Raw genomic sequence first — 21,781 nt, forward strand, 5'->3', positions numbered from 1 at the left:
CCCCTGATAAGGAAAGGGAGCTTCTCTGCAAGCTGTTGAGGCCCTTTGGTCATGGTTCCCAGCTTGAAGGATCTCAAAACCTCCCTTGTTTATATTCCCCATGAAACTAGATGAGGCCAGAATGTCTCCCTGGACCTTCCGTATTTCCACAGACATGGCCTAGGGACCCATCCTGAGGTGTCCCAGGTCCTGAATTTTTCCTATAGCCTAGGGCTAGACTTTGTATCACCAGATAACTTGTTCCATCACAGCAGGGCAAGGTCAGCCTTCCATGCCCTGTCTGTGGATCCATCCATCTCCTAGCCAGGCAGCTGCTCCCTCCTAAGAGAACCATCTGGTTGGACACACTAGGCACTCAGCACAGATCCTGCCTTGGTCCCTCCACCTAAGGTGACCCTGAGAGAACTTGGGTAACTGACCTTCTGGGAGGCTGGGAGGGGTGGCCATTAGCACACATAGCATCTTGTCCCCGGGCCTCAGATTGTTGGCGTCTGTACTGAGGAGCTGCACGCGGCCCAGCAGTGGAATGGGCAGGGCATCCTGGAGCTGCTGCGGACGGTGCCCATGTGAGTACACCCCTGCCCTCCAAGGTGGGGCCTGCTCCCTGGGCCTGAGGCAGGAGTCCCTCCCCTACCCCACATGTGCCCCTTCCCGCTTGCATTACTGTTTCAGACACTGTTTTTTTCACATCAGGGCTTTCTGACAGCTCACTCCCTGGTGGTCCCTGACCACTAACTATCCTCCTGTGTTTCTGGGCCTGGGGCAGCAAACCAGGCAGGCTGCAGGCCCAGCCTATCAGACCTAGACCCTCAGTTACCATCATTTTGCCTTTCCTTGTCCACAGTGCCGGCGGCCCCTGGCTGATAACTGATATGCGGAGGGGAGAGACCATATTTGAGATCGATCCACACCTGCAAGTATGTCTTGAGTGAGAAAACCTTTCTAGCACACTGTGCCCTAAGCCTCTTCCATATAACACTGGCTTTCATCCTGGGAAAGCAGAGGAGCTTTATTTGTGAGTGAGTAGACATGTAGCGTGATTTGGAACGTGTCCCCTGAATTCTGCAGAGTGCATAAGGAAGCCGAGAATCTTCAGGCCAGGAAAGCTTGACTGAGACACATTTATTTTTATATTGAAAAAGTTGAAGTTTATTTTATGTAAATTATACATCAATAAATCTGGCTTTTAAAAAATTAGTTCACCAGCAACAGAAGAAAATCAGTGTAGTGAATATTGCTTGTCCAGTCTTCATTCTCCCACCTCCAAAAAGAGCATAGATTTTCTTTCAAGAAGCCACCCCTCCCCACCTGGTAACGGACAGTAGTTTAGGTGGTTTTGACCCCACCACCTAGCTCCGGGAGTCAGCCCTGTGCAGTCTAATGCTCCCTTCTCCCTTTAGACATGTTTTCATCTCAGTCAGTCAGACCCCAAGCTCCTGCTTTGGATGGCTGGCATTCCTTGAGGTATAGAGACTGTCTTTATGCACATGGGCCAGCAGTTGCCCACTCACTGTGGCCCACCTGGACAGAGTTTCAGGGTCATCTTTGGTTTTTTAGCAGAAGTACTCTTTTTGCATACAGGTAAAGTTTGCAAGCAACATAGACCACACCTGACTTAATCAGGAGCAGCAGACAGCTAATGAGGTGCTTGACACCTGTCTGCCTTCTCCTGGCTCCCCCACTCCCACCCCCCATGCAGGTCATGGCCTTTTCTGAACTTTTCTTGCTCCTTTAAAAATCTGGTTGGACACAGGCAGCTGCCAGGGGTGACGTGTCTTAGAGCAGGGGAGAGGTGCAAGCAGACATTCAGGCAGCAGTCCCTGGTTTCTTTACCACAGACCTGTAAGGTCTTGGGCATAAATCCTGCTCATTCACAGATGACGCTCCTCTGTTTTCCTAGTGCGTTTAACACTGACCCTTTCAAAGTGCTGCCAGGAGCCTCTGTTATCTCTGCTTGAAACTTGGTTTCCTTGTAGCTTCTGCTTATCAAGAACTAGGAACCCACGAAGGCTGTGTTTCCTAAGCCCTAGTTGTGCAGCCGCACTGGGATCCAGCATGGGGCACTGTGGGCTGTTGTTTGGCCCCTATCATAAGTGCCAAGTACTAAGAAAGAACCTGGTCTTTTGAACTAGTAGGGTAAGCAAACCGTCCTTCCTCTGCATGCCAAGAACTGTTCTCTTCCCTAGTCCGCAGGCTTCCTGAGACCAGCCAGCAGGACCCAGAGCACCTAGTGGTCTTGAAAAGCAAGCAGGGGGACTGTAGGGAGAAAGCCCAGCTTTCTTTCCTGGTAACTGTGTGCATCAAGGGTCAACTCCCCTGAACCCGCTTGGGCCTTTCTGGGGCCTGCTTGCAGTCAGTTCATTTTAGAGCTGGCTCGTGCTCCTTTGAGCCAGGCTCGACCATTAACCAGCTGTGTGCTGTAAACAAGTCTCTTAACTTCTCTGGGTCTTGCCTCTTTCTTTTTACTTAGGAAGTAAGTGGGCTGGACTACTTGAGCCAGAAGGTCTCCTCAGCTCTTTACTTAGTTGAGGTGCTTCAGGGCAGCTAGTAGGTAGGGAAAATTGTAGGCTCTACCCTGAGCAGACCAGGGCCCACACACTCCCCACATAGAGAGTTAGAGCTGTGTCCCTGCCGCCAGCCTTTCTCTGCTCCTAATCTCCAGGCTGATGGTAGCACCAGAAAGGAGAATATTGTGATTGATGGGAGGAGGCATCAGGGGTGGGGCTGCCTGCTGACTAGTCTCCAGAAATAGGGACAGTACCTTGTGCTTCCCCAGATAGGTTCCCTAGCCTACCAGCAGGCCAGTTTGGTGCCTGTGGAGCAATGGAGAGAGGATTAGGCAGGTTCTTACTGAGGTGCCCACTCACAAGGAGCTTTATTTGGCCCACATGGCTGTTTACAAGCAAGTTTGCTACAACCTTCCAGATGACCTTTAATCCAGAGCCCAGCATCACAGAACTGTTTTAACAGAAAATCTCAGGGATGTTTTGAGTACAACTCTTCCTTGAGGCCATTTGGAGGGCCATGTTTGGACTCTGCAGTGCCAGGGCCTGTATGAAGGTAGGGCCTCTGGCGGGGCCCGCAGATGGTCACTGCCTTCCAGGCCCACATTTCAGTCTAAGAAATGGAAAAGAAATGCCATCCAGAGTCCTTTGCCGAATAAGTTAGCCAGTGCAACTTAGGAAAGTCTAGCCCTCTCGTGGCACTTCACTACATGACCACACCTTCTAGTTGTTAGAAGAAGAAACTGTAAGCATGGAGTCGGGAAGAAGTTGGTCTGAGTCCTGACCTTTCCTGCTGCTACAGAAGACAAAGTGTTCTTCCTAAAGGGCCAGCAAGGAAAGGAAGGATCGTGCTTTTTCTCAGGGAACTAGTTTCTGTCTCTGCCACATCACCTCCACGGGCTAGCACGGGGTAGGCATAGGTAGGGCTGTGTGACTGGTGTGAAGGTTCTTGATGAGTGGAGAAGCTTCCCTTTGGATTTTCATTCCTCCTGGATTTGCCTAAGACAGTGGCTGGCAGAGAACATCATGCGTAGGTAACAAGGTCAGAGACCCTGCTCTTCCACACCTCTACCATGATCAGCCCTTACAAAAGCTCAATGAATCCTAGAAGGGGGTGTCTAAGTGGGGCAGCAGTGGCCTTGACCCACCAGTTAGCTGAAGGAATGCTGGCCCTTTGATTCTTTTCAAGCAGGAGAGAGTTGACAAAGGCATCGAGACAGACGGCTCCAACCTGAGCGGTGTCAGCGCCAAGTGTGCCTGGGATGACCTGAGCCGGCCCCCTGAGGATGACGAGGACAGCCGGAGCATCTGTATCGGCACACAGCCCCGGCGGCTCTCTGGCAAAGGTGGGCACCATTGTCCAGCCTTCCCTCCTTTCTTCCCCAGGCCTGGTTTTCACGCTCTCTGATACGTGTGGTGCTCCAGAGCCCTGGTGGTTCAGTGGTTAAGCATTCAGCTGCTAACCAAAAGGTCAGCAGTTTGAATTCACCAGCTGCTCCTTGGGAACCCTATGGGTCAGTTCTACTATGTCCTATAGGGTCGCTATGAGTCGGAATTGACTCGACGGCAATGAGGTTTTAGTGTGGGTATCTGATAGAAACAGCTTAAGCAATAGTTTACTTCCTGGTCTGAGTTAAACAGCAAGTGAACCCTTCCAGCAGGGTGGGATTAAGGGAGCTTTGTTGGCCCATTTCTAGCTATGTTTCCTGTGTGTATTTCAAATGCACCACCAACAGTGCCCATTGTATTTTAGGGTTGCCCCCTGCAATCTGAGGTCATGGAGGTGAGTGGAAGCCATAGAACAGTTACAGGAAAGGGCCATAGTCCACCCAATGCAAGAGAACAAGCATTGGCCACCCACAGAATTGACACAGTGCCCAGCTCTGGCCTGTAAGCTATGCCAGATCCGAGGATCACTCTGGCTTCAGGCCCTCAGAAACCTGAGTGAGGCCAGTTCACACATGCCCCACCCCACTGTCCTATAGTGTAAGGGACTCTGGGCCAGGCACCCTGTCCCCACTGTATTCGGGTGGGGCCTTAGGGAAGGAGGCTATGGCTCTCCTGCCAGAAGCTCACCATGCTGGTCTTGGCTACAGAAACAGTTGTGGTTTTCAGCAAAGGGCGTCCCTAGCTAACACCAAAGGAAAAGCAGCCATTTACATGTAGGTGTATTTACAGATTCTTTTTCCACTTCTTTCTCTAGTCCTCCATCTTTTCTTATTTTTAAAAAGAATAAGATACCTACAGCCCTGAATAAAATGCCTACATATGTAATAAAACTTGTAAAAGGTTTTCTCTTCCTGAAAAGGACAACGTAAACCTCTAGTGCAAATATCTGACCCCTTTCTTTCCTTCCTTCCTGTTTGTTCTAATGTGTGCCGAGCCCTCGAGGAGGTACAGAGAGAGGGTATACAGTTATTAGAATCATTCAATTGCTTTTGACAAAAGGGGTAACTTAAGGAAGGATTCATAGTCTTGTCCAAAATTTCAACCATTATTGGCTATTTTTGAAAAATTATAAAAGTAATCCATGCCACTGTAACAAGTTAGAGAAGTTGTTAATCATCTCCTCCCCACTCTGCGCCCACCCTTTGAACAACCAATGTTAATTTGCCTTTTTGGGTGTGATGGGTAATTTGCAGAGGTGAATCTTAGATCAAAATCTCTATATAGGACCAGACTAGTAAGGTTTATCCCAAAGACCAGCAAAGCTCCTTGCAAAGAATTCTACCAAGGGAGTCCTTTCTCACCTCCTGGCTCTAGCCAGATCCATGAAGAGTCTGAGTTCCCTGGAATAGGGTCAAGGTGAGGAGATGACCCCTGCTTCCCATTGACCTGGGCTCAAGGAGAAGGGGTGACAGGGTCAGACGCTAGTTGACCACCCAGAACCCAGAAACTTGTGAGGCCCCTGTCCACTCATGGCAGAGCACCTGCAGCCCTCATAATACCCATTTCAGTGTGCAGAATCTCTACGTTATCTTGGGCGGTGACAAAGTCTTTGTCAGTCAGTCACTGTCTGGAACCATTTTAAGGTAAACCCAGAGCCTGTGGTGCAGGAAGGGAAACTACAGCAGAAATGAGCCCTGTCTTGGAAAGCTCTCTTCTGAAGTCCAGAGGCTACCCCTTATCTTCTTCAAGAGTGGCATTCTTTAGACCAAAAGTTTCTTGATAGCATGGTACCTCATCTGCCCTGTCTTCTCACAGTCTGAGCTCACTCAGACTCAGGTCTGGATGCCTAGAGCAGGCTCAGGGCCAGCCAGCATGAGTGCTTTTCCACAGTATGTCTGCAGAGCCAGGTTTTAAGGGCAAGGTTACATACTGGGAGCCCAGGGGGCCATTAGGCAGCCTGGTGGTTTCATTGCAGACACGGAGCAGATCCGGGAGACCCTGAGGAGAGGACTTGAGATCAACAGCAAACCCGTTCTCCCACCAATCAACCCTCAGCGCCAGAATGGCCTCACCCACGACCGGGCCCCGTAAGTTCCCCATCCACAGAGGGGTTAGTACAGCTTCCCAGCAGCAGTGGCCAGGGGCTCTGTGGAGGGACTTGACACATCCCAGGGCTAGATCAAGGGGGCACTTTTGTCCTGAAGCGCCTCCCTCTGTGGCTTGCATGAAGAGACCAATGCCCACAGTCCTGGCAGTATGGATCCAGGGTCTCTGAGCTTAGAGAAGGCATGGTCTGGGGCACACATATCTGTGGGTCATAGCAGAGGGCCTCAGGGGACCCAGCGGCCCGGGAATATAAACACCAGTAAATATTTACATGGGCTGTGTGAACAGACGAGAGGCCAGGTTGGGGTAAAATCTGATTTGGGGCCTCCCAGCCTTGTGGGAGCCCATTGTGCTGAGCACAGTTCCCCTCCTTATCTCAGCCTCAGCCAGAGTTGCCCTTCCTTCCTTCCTGGAGCCTGGTCTCCGGCTGATAGCTGCAACCCTAGGGGCCTCCCTGTCTGGCCAGCCCCATACTGGAGGCCTGCTGCCGAGGCCCCTCTTCCTGCCTCCCTTCCCTGGGGCCCAGGGAAGGGAAGGGAAGTTCTTTGCAGGCCTCTGCTGCCTGCCTAGGGGCCGCAGCAGTCCTTGGGAAACTACAGTCGCCCCGCCGTCAGATCCACTTCCTGCTGACCTCTCCCCTGATAGGGGGGACAAGTAGTGGGCTGGGCACCCCCCTCCGCCCTTAGTCTTAGGGCAGTTCTGCTGCTGGCGGGGTATGCCTGGGAGCTGGCAGCCCAGAGTAGGAACCCTGCCTGCTAGGGAGGAAATTGCCATGCCCTGGGCTAAAGGGGAATCCAGCTAATCCTGCAAGGCCAGGGTGAGCTGTCCCTGGTAAGCTTTCCCTCTTCTAAGAAGTCTTTGTTACACACTTGCTATGTGGCAAGTTCAGGGCCCGGGGGACCATCTGGGGTGCATACCCTTCCTTTCGGGGAGCATGAGCTGAACAATGAACTTTTAATGGCGTGAGTCTGGCTATAGATGCCGTTTGTTGGGAATGGCTGCTGCTTTGGCTTCTAGCCCCAGTTGCTCATCCATGACCCCCAGGAGTGGTAGTGATTCAGTGTACTACAGGAAAGAGAGGTCAGCATGGTCTGGAGTAGTTAGGGAGGGCTTCTTGGAAGAGGAAGAACATGAGCTGGACCTAGAAGATGTTCTAGAATTTTAATAGGCAGAGAAAGGAGCTCAAGGGGCTGAGACAAGGGAAGGCCTGGCTGGTTAAAGTTAAGACTGCATCCTGGGAGCAAATCGTGGAGAGGGAAGAGTTAGTCTGGGAACAGGGCTGCCCAAGATGGCTCACCTGGTGAATCTGCCATCCAGAAGCCATGAGAATGGGGGGCTCTTTGGCCAGAGCTTAGGGAAACCTCCACCGCCACCTCAGAGTGGCTGTCAGCTCCAGCCAGTGGATTTCTCCAGCTATCTGCCTTGAAGTACTGGCTTGAGGCAGCAGAAGATGACCAGGCTGGGTCTTGGGGCATCTGCAGGCTGTCCACCTGTGAATCTGTACCGTGTCCTAGGGGCCACACTCCTTCCCATGCCCTGAGTTTGGCGTCTTGCTCTGGGCCCTGTTGGCACTGGCAGGAAACCGGGAGGTACTTGTAGGCTTAAAGCCTCAAGCAGATTGCCTGTCACTTGTAGACAGTCTCAGTCCAGATGACTCTCCCTTCTCGGGAAGGCCAGGGTCTCTGGGCAACAGGCAAGGGCTCCTGCAGAGGCACAGCCCTCTTGTGTGTCTGGGACAGGCCTGAGATCTCACTCCTTGTCTTGGGCATATTCCCAGCTGCCGCACCCCAAGACATGGTGAGGGGTCACAGGGCTCTGGGTTCCTGTATGCACACACATAGCTCACTCAGACTGGGCACAGGGCTCTCTGTAGACACAAGACAGAGGCTGCTGCTGTGTCTACCCTTTGGCCTGAGCTGGCTGAGCTACAGAGCAGTGGCTGGGGACTAGATCAGAAGTGCCAGCCCTCTAGGGTAGTCTCCCCTCCCTGCTGCTCAAATGGACCCAGTCAGGTCTCCAAAGTGCTAGAATCTGTATTCCAGAAGGAGTTAGAACGTTTCCTCTGAGATTCTCATTGCTGGCTGCAGATCTGTCAGCAATTGGTTGAGAAACGGTTCCTCCTCCTTTGCCAAGAACATTTTCACCACCCCTCAAGTCTCTCAGACTCCAGCTCCCTGTTAACCTCAGGATCGATGATGATGGACTCAGTTCAGATGATGGACTCAGTTCAGATTGCAAGCACAGTCGTAGTATCTGTGCTGCCCACTCTGGGACCTGACCTCGTTTCAGATAAACTGCATGGATTGTGACTGAGAAAGCTGGCCCAAAATGTGCTGGCACCAGTGTTTGCTTCTCTCCCTGTGGGGAAGCAACAGGTGTGGGACTTATTGTGTCTGCGCATCTGATTTTTCTTGAGTCAAGACATCTGGGCTGGAGACTTCTGATGTATGGGTCTTCATGGGTCTGAATATGGTCCGAGGAGGCTACAGAGGTAGGCCGGAGGGTCATAACAGTTGATCAAGACTGGACATTAGCAGCTGGGTTATGGCCTACTTGGGGGAGTCAGTCACTTGCTGTTTTCATACCTCAAAAGCAACTGACACTTTTAAAATAGTGCTTTATACATATATGAATTTAATTCATCCTCATAGCCACTCTGTGGAGTAGATAGTCTTATTACCCCCTTTTATAGGTGAGGAAACTGAGGTACAGAGAGGCTAATAAGTAAATTGTCCAAAGTTAGGGGAAGAGCTTAGGGCAGTCTATCAGGCATTAAAATGGGTGTGATCTGCCTTATCCCATTCACAAGGACCTCATGGGGGACACACAAGAGTGTGTCTCTGTGTTAATAGTGACCCTCATTGGTGGACCTCATCTAACAGAGACCTCTCCCATGATACCAAGGACATGGCTAAAGCCCCATGTTAGAAGTTTATTGTGCTTATTTAACTCTAGGGAGGACACACCATAAGCCTCGGTGATTCCAAATCCCAGAAATAATGAGCTGTGTCATAACTGGCTCATTTATACCAGAATTGCTTTTTGACACATGGCCTTGTTTTCTTCATGTTCAGAAACAAAAACAACCCTATCTCTGGCCCCTCCACCACCACGGGGCCAGGGATTTCTCTTTCTTTCTTGAGGCCTTACTTCCTGCTTCCCAGAAAGGCAGGCCCCTCTGGGTAACCTGCTCCGCTCCCACTTGCCCTTGCCAGCCCTCCTCCCACCACCTTCCCAGAAGGAGAGTCCTTGGCCCTCTTTGGGGCTTCTTCCAGCGTTTCACAACCCTTACATTCCAGCCGTGAAATTTGTATCTGGCTTTTCCCAAGATGATCAGTTGAGAAAAGCCTCCTTCGGCTTGCTGGCGCCTCCCTTCCCACTGCTTGCTCAGATGAGTGTGGAGAGCCTGGGAAGCCACTCCTTCATGCCACGGGGGACCGCCTCACTTAGAGACCGCCACCTGGGGCCTGGGGGAGAAAAAGTCATTGGGCATTCTCTCTGTCTGAGGCTGCCTGGTTAGGATTGGACTGCTACACGGAGTCTGCCTTAGCCCCCAGCCCCTCCACAGTGATTTGTGGACCAGGCATAACACATTGGGGTTTTTGCATTTCTATAAAGGGTTTCAGAGCCCTGGTGGTGCAGTGATTAAAGTACTGCTAACCAAAAAGGTCAGTGGTTCAAACCCACGAGCTGCTCCATGGGAGAAATATGTGGCAGTCTGATTTACAGCCTTGGAAACCTTATGGGGCAGTTCTACTCTTTCCTATAGGATTGCTATGAGTTGTATTCAACTTGATGGCAACAGGTTTGGTTTTTTTGTGGGGAGGGTTATAAAGCATTTCTCTGAGAGCTGGGAGCCCGCATTGGTATTCCAGGACCTTCTCTCCCTCTACCAGTGACTCAGGGATCAAGGTCAGGCAAAACTTGAAGGAGTGCCCTGGGCCACAGACCCTCCTGGAGGTGGGCAGGGGCTCATGCATGTGTGTACGTGTCCTGGAGGGGCCAGGCTCCTGGCTGGGAGAGGCACTTTGTAGTTGAAGGTAGCTTTAAAAAGCAAACTAACCATCATTGCTGAGGTAAGTTTCTCAGTCTTCTGGAACCCCACCAGCAACTTTTAAGGTGTTTTTTTTCTTTGCCTTAATTTCCTGGAGAATTAAGGTTTTATAGCATGAATTCTCCTGTTCTGACGTTCTCATCTGTGCCTTCCGCCCCAACACACATGTACACATGTATGTCTGTTCCCCCCACCACCACCACCAATACTTGTATGAGTGTCTCTGCTTGCATCTGTTTGCCTTTCTGCAGGGGGTGACTTGCTGCCTTTATTCCCAGCTTGTAACTGGCTAGGGAGTCATCCTTTAGAGAAGAGTTTTTCTCAGCCTGTGAGGTCCATGAAGATTAATTAGAAGAAGAAAATATCTAGTTTGCATCCAACCTACCAGTGAATTTGTGTGAAGGAAGGTGAGTTTCCTTCTGAGAAAACAACTGGACTGTTGTCAGCGCTCTCATGCTAGGCAGTCTTCGGTAACCCTGCTCTAGTTGGTTTGTCAGAGCAGCTGCCAGCCTAGAGCTCGAGTCTGTCACACTGGCTTCCCCCAGTTGTTTTCACTGGAGAGAAGAGCCAGAAAGAAACAGTCCTCCTCTGAGGTCCCAGCCAGGCCCCACAGGGCTGGAAGGGACGAAGGGCCCCAGCCTCTCTGCTCCCTGCCTCTTGAACTAACGTTCTCCTTTTTGCAGTGATCCATGTTTGTCATGCTAAGTGCTTTTATGTGCCTTTCTCAGAAATACACATTTGAAAGTGAAGAACCAGGGGCTGGTGCGAAGTGTCTCTCTCTGCCTTTCCCATAAGTACACATTTGAAGGCAGAACAAAGGCAGATCCACAGCAGATTTGGCATGAGTAAATATCTCATTCTCTGCTCCACCTCCCCAAAGAGATTCAGCCATGGCCATGGTTAGCACCCCAACTTCGGAGTTCATGACTGGCATGTTGAATTATCAGTTCAAGCACTGTGCCCCCCTCCCTCGAGTTGCACAATCAGGAGTATTTTTATCATCCATCCTTGATCCTCAGTGTCACCCAACACTTCAGCAGTGAGTCACTTCTCCAGGGATGGGAAAAGGAAGGCTCAGAGGTGAAAGCTGGAGAGGGGAAATGACTCAGTGTCTCAGAAAGGGAAAGACAAGGCTCTGGCTAGAGCAGCGTGTCAGAGGGCAAGGCCTATGGAGAGAGGTCCCTGGTGCCCAGATGACTTAGTAGTTGATCAGGGACTCACCTAACCAGAGTGCAGGTTTTAGTTGCCCTGTCTTCTTCAGCCATACTCTGTCCCACCATCCCATCATCACAGTCCACCCTTGGGATGTTCCCAGTAGAAGTATTGCATTTTACTATTCAGTTATTGATGTTTACCAGTAACCATTTGTGACTTTTCACCCATGGAATCGTCTCCATCAGGGAGTCTGTCAGAATGACCGGGTGATACAGCCTTGCTCAGTACCAGGGAGCTTGATGACTCCAAGTACCTAATCCCCAGAAGATCAATCTGGTTCTGGGTAATTATCTGCTCAGTACTTAGCCCCACTGCGTGTGTGTGTGTGTGTGTGTGTGTGTGTGTGTGTGTGTTTGTGTACACACGTTCATATACACACACACACGCTTAACAGTAACTGTGGAGATGTTCAACTGTATTAAAAAAAGATAAAAGTAGCTAGTAGGTAGGTCATTTCAGAGAGCTGATTATCAGATGATTACTCATCAACTCCTTGCTTACATAGAAAACAAAAAGACAGAGACTTTAAAAGGCCTTGATATTTATGGATTGTTACATGTTTCTAGTAGCTGAAGTGAATTGGTCGTTTAAATCTGTTCCCTGGTGATCATTTCAAGAAGAATGATATTTCTTTATTCTCAAAAATACCTACCATAAGAGGAACTTAAAACTGTTTCAATACAGTGGCCCCAAATGAGCTAACAAACTGTCTCTCACCCCATCACCCAGCAGACAGGACAAGTTGTCCTCTGCCTGAATAACCACTCAAACCCTGTCCCAATCCTGCCCAGAAGGGGGACCTGAAAATGGTTCTCTCTGGAAAGTTCAGCGCTTCCATCAGCAATCAGAAAGCAGAAGGAATAATCTTCCAGGCTAGAGGCAGAAGCCAGAGATTGAGCTGGGTTCCTCAGGCCAGATCCACTTTACCTCTGAATAGTTGCCAACCCTGATGCCCTGGCTCCTGCTCCTGGGTATCCCCAAGGAGAAGGCCCCAAGTTGTGTGGCCAGTGCAGATGTCATGACTGTCTCAGGACTGGGATTATGGGTAAAAGAAGGTTTGATGGTTAGCTCTTCTCTTTTCCATACTACTGCCATTGATAGAGTATGACCAGTTCCCTTAGGCTAGAACTGAAAGATTAAGACTTTTCCCTGGGAAGACACCAGGGTGAAAAGGAAACATGGATAAAGTTCTGTCAGTCTGTAAAGCACAGGTAGAGTGAACAGGGATGTGCACTATAAACTATATCAGTCGCCATTGAGTCATTTCCAACTCATGGCAACCGTATATGAGTCAGAGTTGATCTATGTTCCATAGAGTTTTCAATAGCTGATTTTTTAGAAGTAAATTGCCAGACCTTTCTTCCAAGATGCCTCTGGGTAGACTCCAACCTCCAACCTTTTGGTTAGCAACCGAGTGTATTAACCAGTTGTACTATCCAGGAACTCCTACTATAACTATACAGTACTGGAGCCCTGGTGGCACAGAAATAAAAAATCTATTTTGACACTGGAAGGAGAGGGTATTTTAGGATACATAAAAAATCATCTTACCTATGCAATGGGAAGTGTAAATACAGAATGTGTTATATTGAGAGGTGGTAAAGAAGAAATAAATGGTAGATTTAGATCAATTCCTCAATTACTAAGAGACTTGTGTTGGCATCCTCTAAGTCATCCCGTAAGCCATCCCTCGGTGCTCCCAAAATAAGAAGAATCCTAGACTAGACAGGTTTTCTTGGCCAAGCAGGCAGTATTTATTCAGCATGGCCCTTTGCTATGAGTTGCTATTGTCCCCATTTTACAAATGAGAAAATTGAGGCTTAAGTAGGTTATATAACTTATCCAGGGTCAAACCACTTAGAATAAGTGTCAGAGCAGGGATTTGAACCCTGAGTTAGTTGACTGCAGATCTGGGCCTCTTCAGTACTGTGCCCTGCCTGTAAAAGAGGACTAAAAGTAGAGGAGGTGCCTGTCAACTGACAGGAAAAAAATAACTGGAAAGAGTACCTGGAAGTCTACATATCAGTGCACAGTCAGGCTGATATTTTAGTCTGCCTGGAAACCCATGAGGGTGGCAGGTCAGAGGAGCCCATTTGGGTGAGAGAAATATACTAAAAAATAAAATCAAATTTACCAGAGGTTGTACTCCATCAAAGTGAGTGAGGAAGACATAGGGCTATAGGAGATGGGATCCAACATGAGAAAGAGGCAAGGGATACTCCCAGGGTAAAAGTGAAGAGTGACTCCATGATGACAGCTGCACAGAAAGAATGGAGGGCAGCCAGCTGGACTGGAGCAGGTTAAAAGGATCCTCTGGAGAAGATATCTTCAAGAAGATAAAATTCACAAAGCCTGATTGGCTTAGGCTAGGTTCTCTAGAGAAGAAAAACCAGTAAAGTGTATAAATATATAAAAGAGATTTGTATCAAGGAAATGGCTCATGCAATTGTAGAGGCTTGAATGTCCCAAGTCCATGGGTCAGGATAGAAGCCTCTCCTGATTCACATGGCCATAGGGGCTGGCAAAGCCAAGATCGGCAGATCAGACAGCAGGGCTCTTGCTCACAGCCTGCAAAGATGGATGAATCCCAAGATTGGCAGGCAAGACAGCAGGTAAGCTGCTAGCTAGCTCAAGTCCCAAGAACCAGAGGTCAGACAAACAGGAGCCAGCTACAGGATCCAGAGCGAGCAAAAGCCCAGGTGACTTGCCAGAAAGTCCATTTATATTTGATGCAGGCCACACCTCCAAGGAAATTCCCTTTCAACTGATTGGCTACTCACAGCAGATCCCATCACGGAGGTGATCACATTATATCAAATCTCATCATGGAAATGATCACATCATCGTATAACTGCCAGACTACATCATAACTGCCAAACCACCAAGAATCATGGCCCAGCCAAGTTGACACACGACCTTAACGATCACACTGATGCATTTGCGTATCTTGGAAACATCTGTAGATGATTGGTAGTTAGTTATTTTGACATTGAATTAGAAAATTAAGATAATTATTAAATCCAAGGATAATAGAAAATTACACTAGAAAGGAAGTATTATGTCCCCCAAAATGTGTCAACTTGGCTAGGCCATGATTCCTAGTATTGTGTGGTTGTCCACCATTTTGTGATCTGATGTGATTATTTTGTGTTGCAAATCCTAATCTCTATGACATTAATGAGGCAGGATTAGAGGCAGATGTGTTAATGAGGCAGGACTCAATCTACAGGATTAGGTTGTGTCTCGAGTCAATCTCTTTTGAGATATAAAAGAAATAAGTAAACAGAGAAGATGAGGACTTCATTCCCACAAAGCAAGAAGAGCCAGGAGCACGCACATCCTTTGGAGCCAGGGTCCCTGCACTGAGAAACTCCTAGACCAGGGAAGATTGATGACAAGGACCTTTACCCAGAGCTGACACAGAGAGAAAGCCTTCCCCTGGAGCTGGCATCCTGAATTTGGACTTCTAGCCTCCTAAACTGTGAGAGAATAAATTTCTATTTGTTAAAGCCATCCACTTGTGGTATTTGTTACAGCAGCACTAGATAACTAAGACAATACTACGTGACTCAGCTGTAAATATCATTGACATAGTCATAATAATGTAAACACTTAGTAATGATGCAAACAAGCTTAGGATACAATTATGTTGGGAAGATAGGGAGGTGGGAGGGTGGGGTGAAGAGAGCTAAAAGCTCGTCTTCCATAGTGGGAAGTCAGTAAGTAAAGCCTGAAGCTGACATTAGAAACATTAAGGAAAATACCAAAAGAATTAGCTAAAAGAGGTGAGGGGAGTGGGAAGACTGCTGATTATTGTAATAAGCCCTATCAAACTACTGGACTCTTTAAACTTTAAATTTTTTTTTTTTATTTTAAAGTCAAAGAAGTGATATTGTGGGAGCGGTTACAGCTTGCCCTGCCCAATTTAAAAAAAAAAAAAAAAAAAAGGATGATACATTCCAGGTAAAAATCACAAAATTGGCCCCAACGCAAGCCCTGGTGGCAAAGGGGAAGTCCAGCTTCCCTGGCATCAGGCTACGAGCAGAAGGTGAGCAGTGAGTAACTGTCTGACAGGCCTCGCGGAAAGTATCTACCTCAGAGGTAAAGGAAATGATGGGTGGAACTCTGCCGCGGACCTAATGCTGACCAGCAGTGATGAAGATCTTAGGAGAAACAAGTTAGGGCAGGACAGAGTTCAGAAAGAAAAAACCTGGGCTGTGCCAGAGCAGTGCATGGACAGTGGTCTCCAGAGGGGGACTCCACAGCCTTTTAGGGGGTTTTGTTAGGTGTTAAATGGAGAGGGGGTTCTGTGGCGAAGGTTGGAAAATGCTGGCTTACACAAAATGAAACCAGTTTTTCTTTTTCTTCTGTAGTCCTCTCCAGAGTCTTCAAAATGCCAACATTTTGTGAATCTGTAATCTGAGACGCAGCATATCACATTTCCCTACCCTTGCCACACCTGCTTTTCTAGAAGCTTCTCTCAAGTTAAAATTCCATCAGATACCCTTTGGGAATCCCTGTACTATCTTCTAGGAAGGCAGTTCTTTTAAGAGTTCAGGGAAGAGGTAGGTATGTCTTCATGGCCAGAAACCCCAGAAGGGAAGACCACTCAAAAGGGAAGGCAGGTTCTTAAGGAGAAATACTGTGCTTATGTTTTAGCTGGTATCAGGAAGACCTGGGTTTTTGTCTCAGCTCTTCATTTGCTCATTATGTGACCTTGAAGTAGTTATTTAAGTCTCTGAGTTTCAGTTTCCTCATCTGTAAAATGGGAAAAAAATGCCTATTTTTAGGGTTATGAAAATGAAAAGAAGAAACGTATATAAAGGGTGTAGCATAGGCCTTGGCACCAAGTCTGTGCTCAATAAAAGGTATCCCTTAATATTACTATTATTGTGGATGGTCCCCTGAAAACAAAAAGGAGGTGTAATACCTCCAGGGACCAGTATAAGTATCTAGAGAATACTTCACACACGCATTTTTTTAGAAGACTTTGAATAAAAGCTATAAGGAGAACTGTGTTATACCAGCACAGACATTAAGAAACAGGATCAAGAAAAGCTGAGACTCAGTATAAACTGAGTCTGGCAAAAAAGTGCAATAGCAAGCAAAAAAAGACTTTATTTTTTGTACTTCTGTTTGGAGCAAGAAGAAGAAGGGAAACTGTTTGGACAAGCAGAGTGACGTTAATCAGGGGCAGAGAGAAAACAGAATTTATTCAATTTCTTATGCTTCCATCTCATACAGAATGATCATCAGACTAAGAAGGATCAAACAGGTATTGATAAGAGGCACTGAAGCAATGATTTCAGGTCTTCTGGTCCACATACATTGTGCCCCAGAATACCAGGAGAACTGGCAGATGATATTCATGAAGCTGGTGTCAGTAATCTTTGAGGGACTGGGAGAGAGGTGTTGGCAGACTGGAAGCATTCAAATGTTTCAAGATGCAAGAAGCATCTTTCACTCTCTATAGTAGTGAGCTTGGTGTCACTCTGAGGGAAAATTCTGGACTAGATTATTCAACAAATAGACTGTGAACACTCTTTAAAGGCAACAGTGAACCCTGAGAGTCAGCATGAATTCACAAAGAGTCAGGCATGCCAGACCATCCTCACTGCCTTTTTAGAAAGGATTACCTGCCTGGGAGGCAAAGGAATGCTGTAGACCTTCTATAAGCAGGGTTTAGCAAGACATTTTAAGAATATCTTCTGACATAATGGTGGGCAAGACAGAGAAATGTCCACAGAGCATCCAGGAGAGTGAGGGGCTTGATGATGAGATGGTTGGGTTGATTTATAATTGGTTGAATGAGCATACCCAAAGAGTAATGATGTCAGTCTGTCAGCCTGTCTGCATGGCTCTGTCCTGTTCACTGTTTAATCAAAGCCTGGGATGAAAACATAGATGGTGAGTTTGTCAGTTTTGTCAGTGATGTGGAGGTAGGAGGAAATGCCAATTGATAGATGCCAGAGTCAGGTTTCAGAAACATCCAGACTGCCTGGAACAGTAACCAGATAATGCAGAGTTCTGCTCTTAGCTCCAAATAATCAGCAAGACAAATACAGGATGGGGGAGAAGAGGTTTAAGAGCCCTTGAGAGAAAGCCTGAGGGAGATTTCATTGACATAGAGAGTGCAGTATAGGTTGGTAGTGTGATGAGGGTACAAAGAATAGAAAATTTGATGAGAGTTTTAATAGAAATAAAGTATCCCAGTCATACTCTGTGATCTGCACTGCTTAGACTACGGACTGTATTTACTTCTGCACACAACACTTCACTTCTGGATACTACATTCTATCCTTGACAAGCTAGAGTGAATCCAAGGGATGGTTGTTAGGTTTCAGAGCCCTGTCTTAAGAATATAGTTGAAAGTTGAGACCCCAGATACCGGAAAAGAGAAACCGTTGATGAGATGTGACAGCAGCCTCAGGGATTCAGCATGCTGCCATGGGAAGATGGATTAAACTACTTCTGGGCAATTTGAGGACCAGTAGGTGAGAACTGCAGAAAGGCAGATTGTGCTGTTCAGAAGGAAGACGGTTCTGCCAGCACCTCCCTCAGAAGAACTGAGACCTCACAGGGGTTTGTTGGCCTGTAGTCGGGCCTTCCCAGAGCACCAGCAGTTGACCAGAGCCTGCAGTGACTGCTCAAGGAGTCAGGAGCCCTTCCAAGCACCATCTAGAGGCCCCTTCTGCCAAACTCAGAGTAAGGACCTTTGCTTAGCAGAGGGAAATGACCTGGCCAGAGGCAGTTGGACTCTGCGCCCAGGGTAAAGGCAAACAAGTCTCTGCTAAGTCATTGGTGTTCTTGCAGGAGAAGCAGATAGACTTCTAGAGGCAACCAGCTAACCTCGGCCCATTAATGCATTCGTCAGATGTCTTTTGAACCCTTACTACATCCCAGGTGCTATTAGATGCCTCACATAGATCATCTTATTTAGTCCTTATAATGACCTCATGAGGACAGGATTGTTATTAATCCCCACCAAGAGGATACCGAAGCTTAGAGATGCTAAGTCAACTTGCCCAAGGTCAGTCACATAGGACTGGAACCCAGGTCTCTCCTACCCCAGTACCCGTGCTTTTAGGTATTCTGCTTCCTGTAGCAATCTCTCATCCTTCTCCTCCTGGACCCATGCCCTTAGGCCGTCCCTAGCAGGTGCAGGCCATGCCTCACTGGAAGCCCCTTTCCCTTCCAACTCCCAGAGCTCTGCCTTCTCCACTGGGAAGTCAGGGAGAAAACAACCCAGCTGAAAAATTAGGCCACGCTAGCGAGCACACTACTTATTTTTTTATGACTAAGATTAAGCTGACAACCATGCAAAACATTGCAAACCTGTGTCGGCTGCACATTTAATACCTCACCCGGCCCACACAAATAATTCATGCTTCTGCATCGATGTCCAGAAAAAACAAATCAGCAAAAAGCTGGGCTCCTACGTGTGTGTGTGTGTGGAGCTGCCGCGTTTCCATTGAAGCAGCGTGCCGGAAATACCCAAGCTCCAGGACTGCAGATCTAGCATTTTGCAATTTTTTTTTTTTCTCTTAAAAGATTAAAGTACGTTTTCAAATGATTGAAGGTTGGTGGGAGGTGTAAATGTGGGCACTTGTCACATTAATTCTTCAGATGATTAAGTTCTTTTCCATTTCTTTAAAGCTGTTTGCAGTTGGGTTTGATGTCCTCGTTCCGGGTGAGTGTGTTGTAGCAGTTACCAAGGTGACTTTAGCTGACTTTCAACAATTTATTTTTCCCTCCAGCTTGAGACATCTCTAGTCCTGTGTGCTGTTGATTCTTCTCTACCAGCTCTCCACCCCCACCCCCAGTGGCTATTCATCACATTTTTGTCTATGCCAGAGAGGCTGGGATCCTCCAGCGGGCATCACTGGCCCAGAGGCCCACCTGGGTGGGCCAGGCCTCAGCCCCTTTTGGGACCTTGGTGGTGTGTCATTGCAGCTTAGGAAAGTAATTGTGAGAGTCACATCCTGGCTCCCCTATTTAAACCCACTCTCTGACCTCAGGCTTGCCACCTCACCTCTGTGAGCCTCAGTTTCCTCGTCTGTAAAAGGACCTACCTCGGGTACTTGCATGGGGCTTCAATGAATGAATCTGTGGACTTAGCTCCACAAATGTGGGCTGGTCTTATTTCATGAGTTCAGCTCTTGTTTGGGCCCCAAGGGCACCCCTGTGTCACATGCTGAGCACTCACCCATCATTTGGTGCCTGGGCTGGATATGGTGTTGCTCTCCTCAGAGCAGCTGTGGTGTAAGGGAGAGAAAGTTGGTCATAAGTCAATAGCTCCCACCCTGGCCGGCCACAGACCAACTGTGGCCTTGTATGAGTTACTCTCTCTTTTGTCAAGTAAAGGGGTAGATTAAACCACTTCAGAATTTCCTTCCAGTCCTGAAATTCCAAGACCCTCTTGGCTGTAATGTTTGTCTTCACGGTCTTGTGAAGGGGTTTGTCAAAGGAGAAGCTAGGAGAAAAAAGGGTGGTTTCAGAATTGGCTCTGAGAAATCAAAGGAAGGGACTGCTTTGTTAATGAGCAGTCAAATCTGGGTGTGACCAGGGAGGAGACCAGCTGGTGGGAATGGCCCTGTCACCTCGGGAGCATTTATAAACCACTGCCCCACAGGGCCCTGTGCTATCCAATGTCACCCTCCATCCTTTTGCTTGCTGACCTCACACCCTTCCCTGGGGAGGTGCTTTGTCTATCTGTCTGAGTACTCATCGTCCACCGGCTCCAGGACTCAGCCCCCCAGTGTGGGGGGAGGTTGGCCCCACCCCTCAGTGGCTGTCTGGCCTTGGGGCCCAAACATCCTGGGTGGCTCCTTGCTGCTTGAATTATAAATTACTAGAGCTTCTCACCCAGTATGTTGATGGACACTTGGGGGATTGTTCTGAGACTCACAAGCCCAAACCAGGATCCGGTCTTTTGAATGGGATCAGTGGGTAACCCTGATTTCCAGCTGAGGCATATTTGAGAGGTTGTCAGTGGGAGCAGCTGAATTTGAAAGAGCAAATCTTCTATTGCAGAGGGACCCATGGACCACCTGTGGGACAGGATGTTGGTGGGAGCAGTGACAGCTCCCAGTGGCCAAGGCCACAGTCAGGAAGAATCTGGTGCAGGGTTCCAGCAGGGCAGAGGCCAGATTCTGCTGCCCAGCCAGGCCCCACTGGTCCTGACCGTTCGAGAGCCCTGTCTGCAGCCCGCAATGAGGAGCCATGTCATTTCCTAGCTAGATGAAGGATGTGTATGTCACTGCAGCTTCTGGTGGTCAGCAGCAGTGTACATGCTCAGAACTTCCTTGATGTCACAGCCTTTTCAGGGTCAGCTGGAAGGAAGCATTTGGAGCCATGTCATGTGGTGCTGTGTCACCCCAGCCTTGGATAACCAGGGCTCTGAGGCTCTAGGGCAGGGGAAGAAGGGCTCCCAGAAGCTCCCGTTCATTTTATAGGGAAAAGCAAGCCACTGCAACAAAAGCTACAGTGTGTTGGCCAAAGATGCAAGCTTTAGAGCCAGACTTACCTGGAACCAAATCTCAGTTCTACTCACTCACCAGCTGTGCCACCTGGACAAGTAACCTTAACCTCCCTGATCCCTAGTTCCTTAACTGTAAAGTGGACATGATAATAATAGTACCTACCTCATAGCGGCATCGTGGGGAGTAACCAGTCAGTCCAAGGTGCTGGGCACAGTGGCTGGCACTTGGCAAGCACATAGTGAATGGTGGCTGCTGTTACTGTTATCATTATCATCAGTCACTATTATTGTCATTATTAATCAGGAGCCCAGCCTGAGAGACTCTCATCCTTGTTCTGAACCTGTTCCTATACTTGCCTCACAGGAGCCGCAAAGACAGTCTGGAAAGCGACAGCTCCACAGCTATTATTCCCCATGAGCTGATCCGCACGCGGCAGCTCGAGAGTGTACACCTGAAGTTCAACCAGGAGTCAGGGGCCCTCATTCCTCTCTGCCTAAGGTGAGCCCCGACAGCCCCACTACTCGGCCCCGAAGCGCCCAGCTTGGCCTCCCCAAACATCCCCCACCAGCATCATCCAGAGCCCTCAAGGAGCCACTGGGCCTATGCATGCCATCTCCCCTGGTGAGGTGGGTCACATATCTAGGCTGAGTCTGGGGCTAGGGGGAAGGGAAAACTCCTTGGGCAGCTCCATCTTGGGCCCATGTGGAAGCTTGTGGACTTCAAGGCAGCCAGTAGCCCCAGTGACACTGGGCCATGCAGTGTTCTCCCTGCCCATGCCTCTGGCCAGTGTCAGTGTGAGAAGTTGGCCAGTAGCAGGGGCGAGTCAGCCCTGTGGATCATCCCTAGAGAGGCGCTTTCTTCTCTGAATCTCCTGTTCGGCCCCCAGCAGCAGCAGCCCCCAGTCAGCCCCTGATTGTGGTCAAGAAGCCCCACTGGTCTCTAGTCTAGGGCCTTGGTTGACACACCTCCCTCATTTGCAAGCTTTCAGAGTCAAGAGTCCACAGGGACTAGGTACTGAAAAACTCCCCTCA

At 48.6% G+C, this 21,781-nt stretch overlaps 1 protein-coding gene across 1 annotated transcript in view; it reads left to right on the plus strand.

The window, feature by feature from the left end:
• The window catches only part of SUFU (SUFU negative regulator of hedgehog signaling), a 128,910-nt gene that overhangs the window by 93,304 nt on the left and 13,825 nt on the right, over positions 1 to 21,781 (plus strand). The window contains exons 5-9 of the mRNA XM_004370086.2: positions 481 to 566; positions 845 to 917; positions 3,697 to 3,850; positions 5,869 to 5,980; positions 21,114 to 21,248. Coding sequence (XP_004370143.1) covers positions 481 to 566; positions 845 to 917; positions 3,697 to 3,850; positions 5,869 to 5,980; positions 21,114 to 21,248 — 560 coding nt within the window. The remainder of the gene's footprint in view (positions 1 to 480; positions 567 to 844; positions 918 to 3,696; positions 3,851 to 5,868; positions 5,981 to 21,113; positions 21,249 to 21,781) is intronic.

This window comes from Trichechus manatus, unplaced genomic scaffold (assembly GCF_000243295.1).
Source record: "Trichechus manatus latirostris isolate Lorelei unplaced genomic scaffold, TriManLat1.0 scaffold00007, whole genome shotgun sequence".
Taxonomy (NCBI): Eukaryota; Metazoa; Chordata; class Mammalia; order Sirenia; family Trichechidae; genus Trichechus; species Trichechus manatus.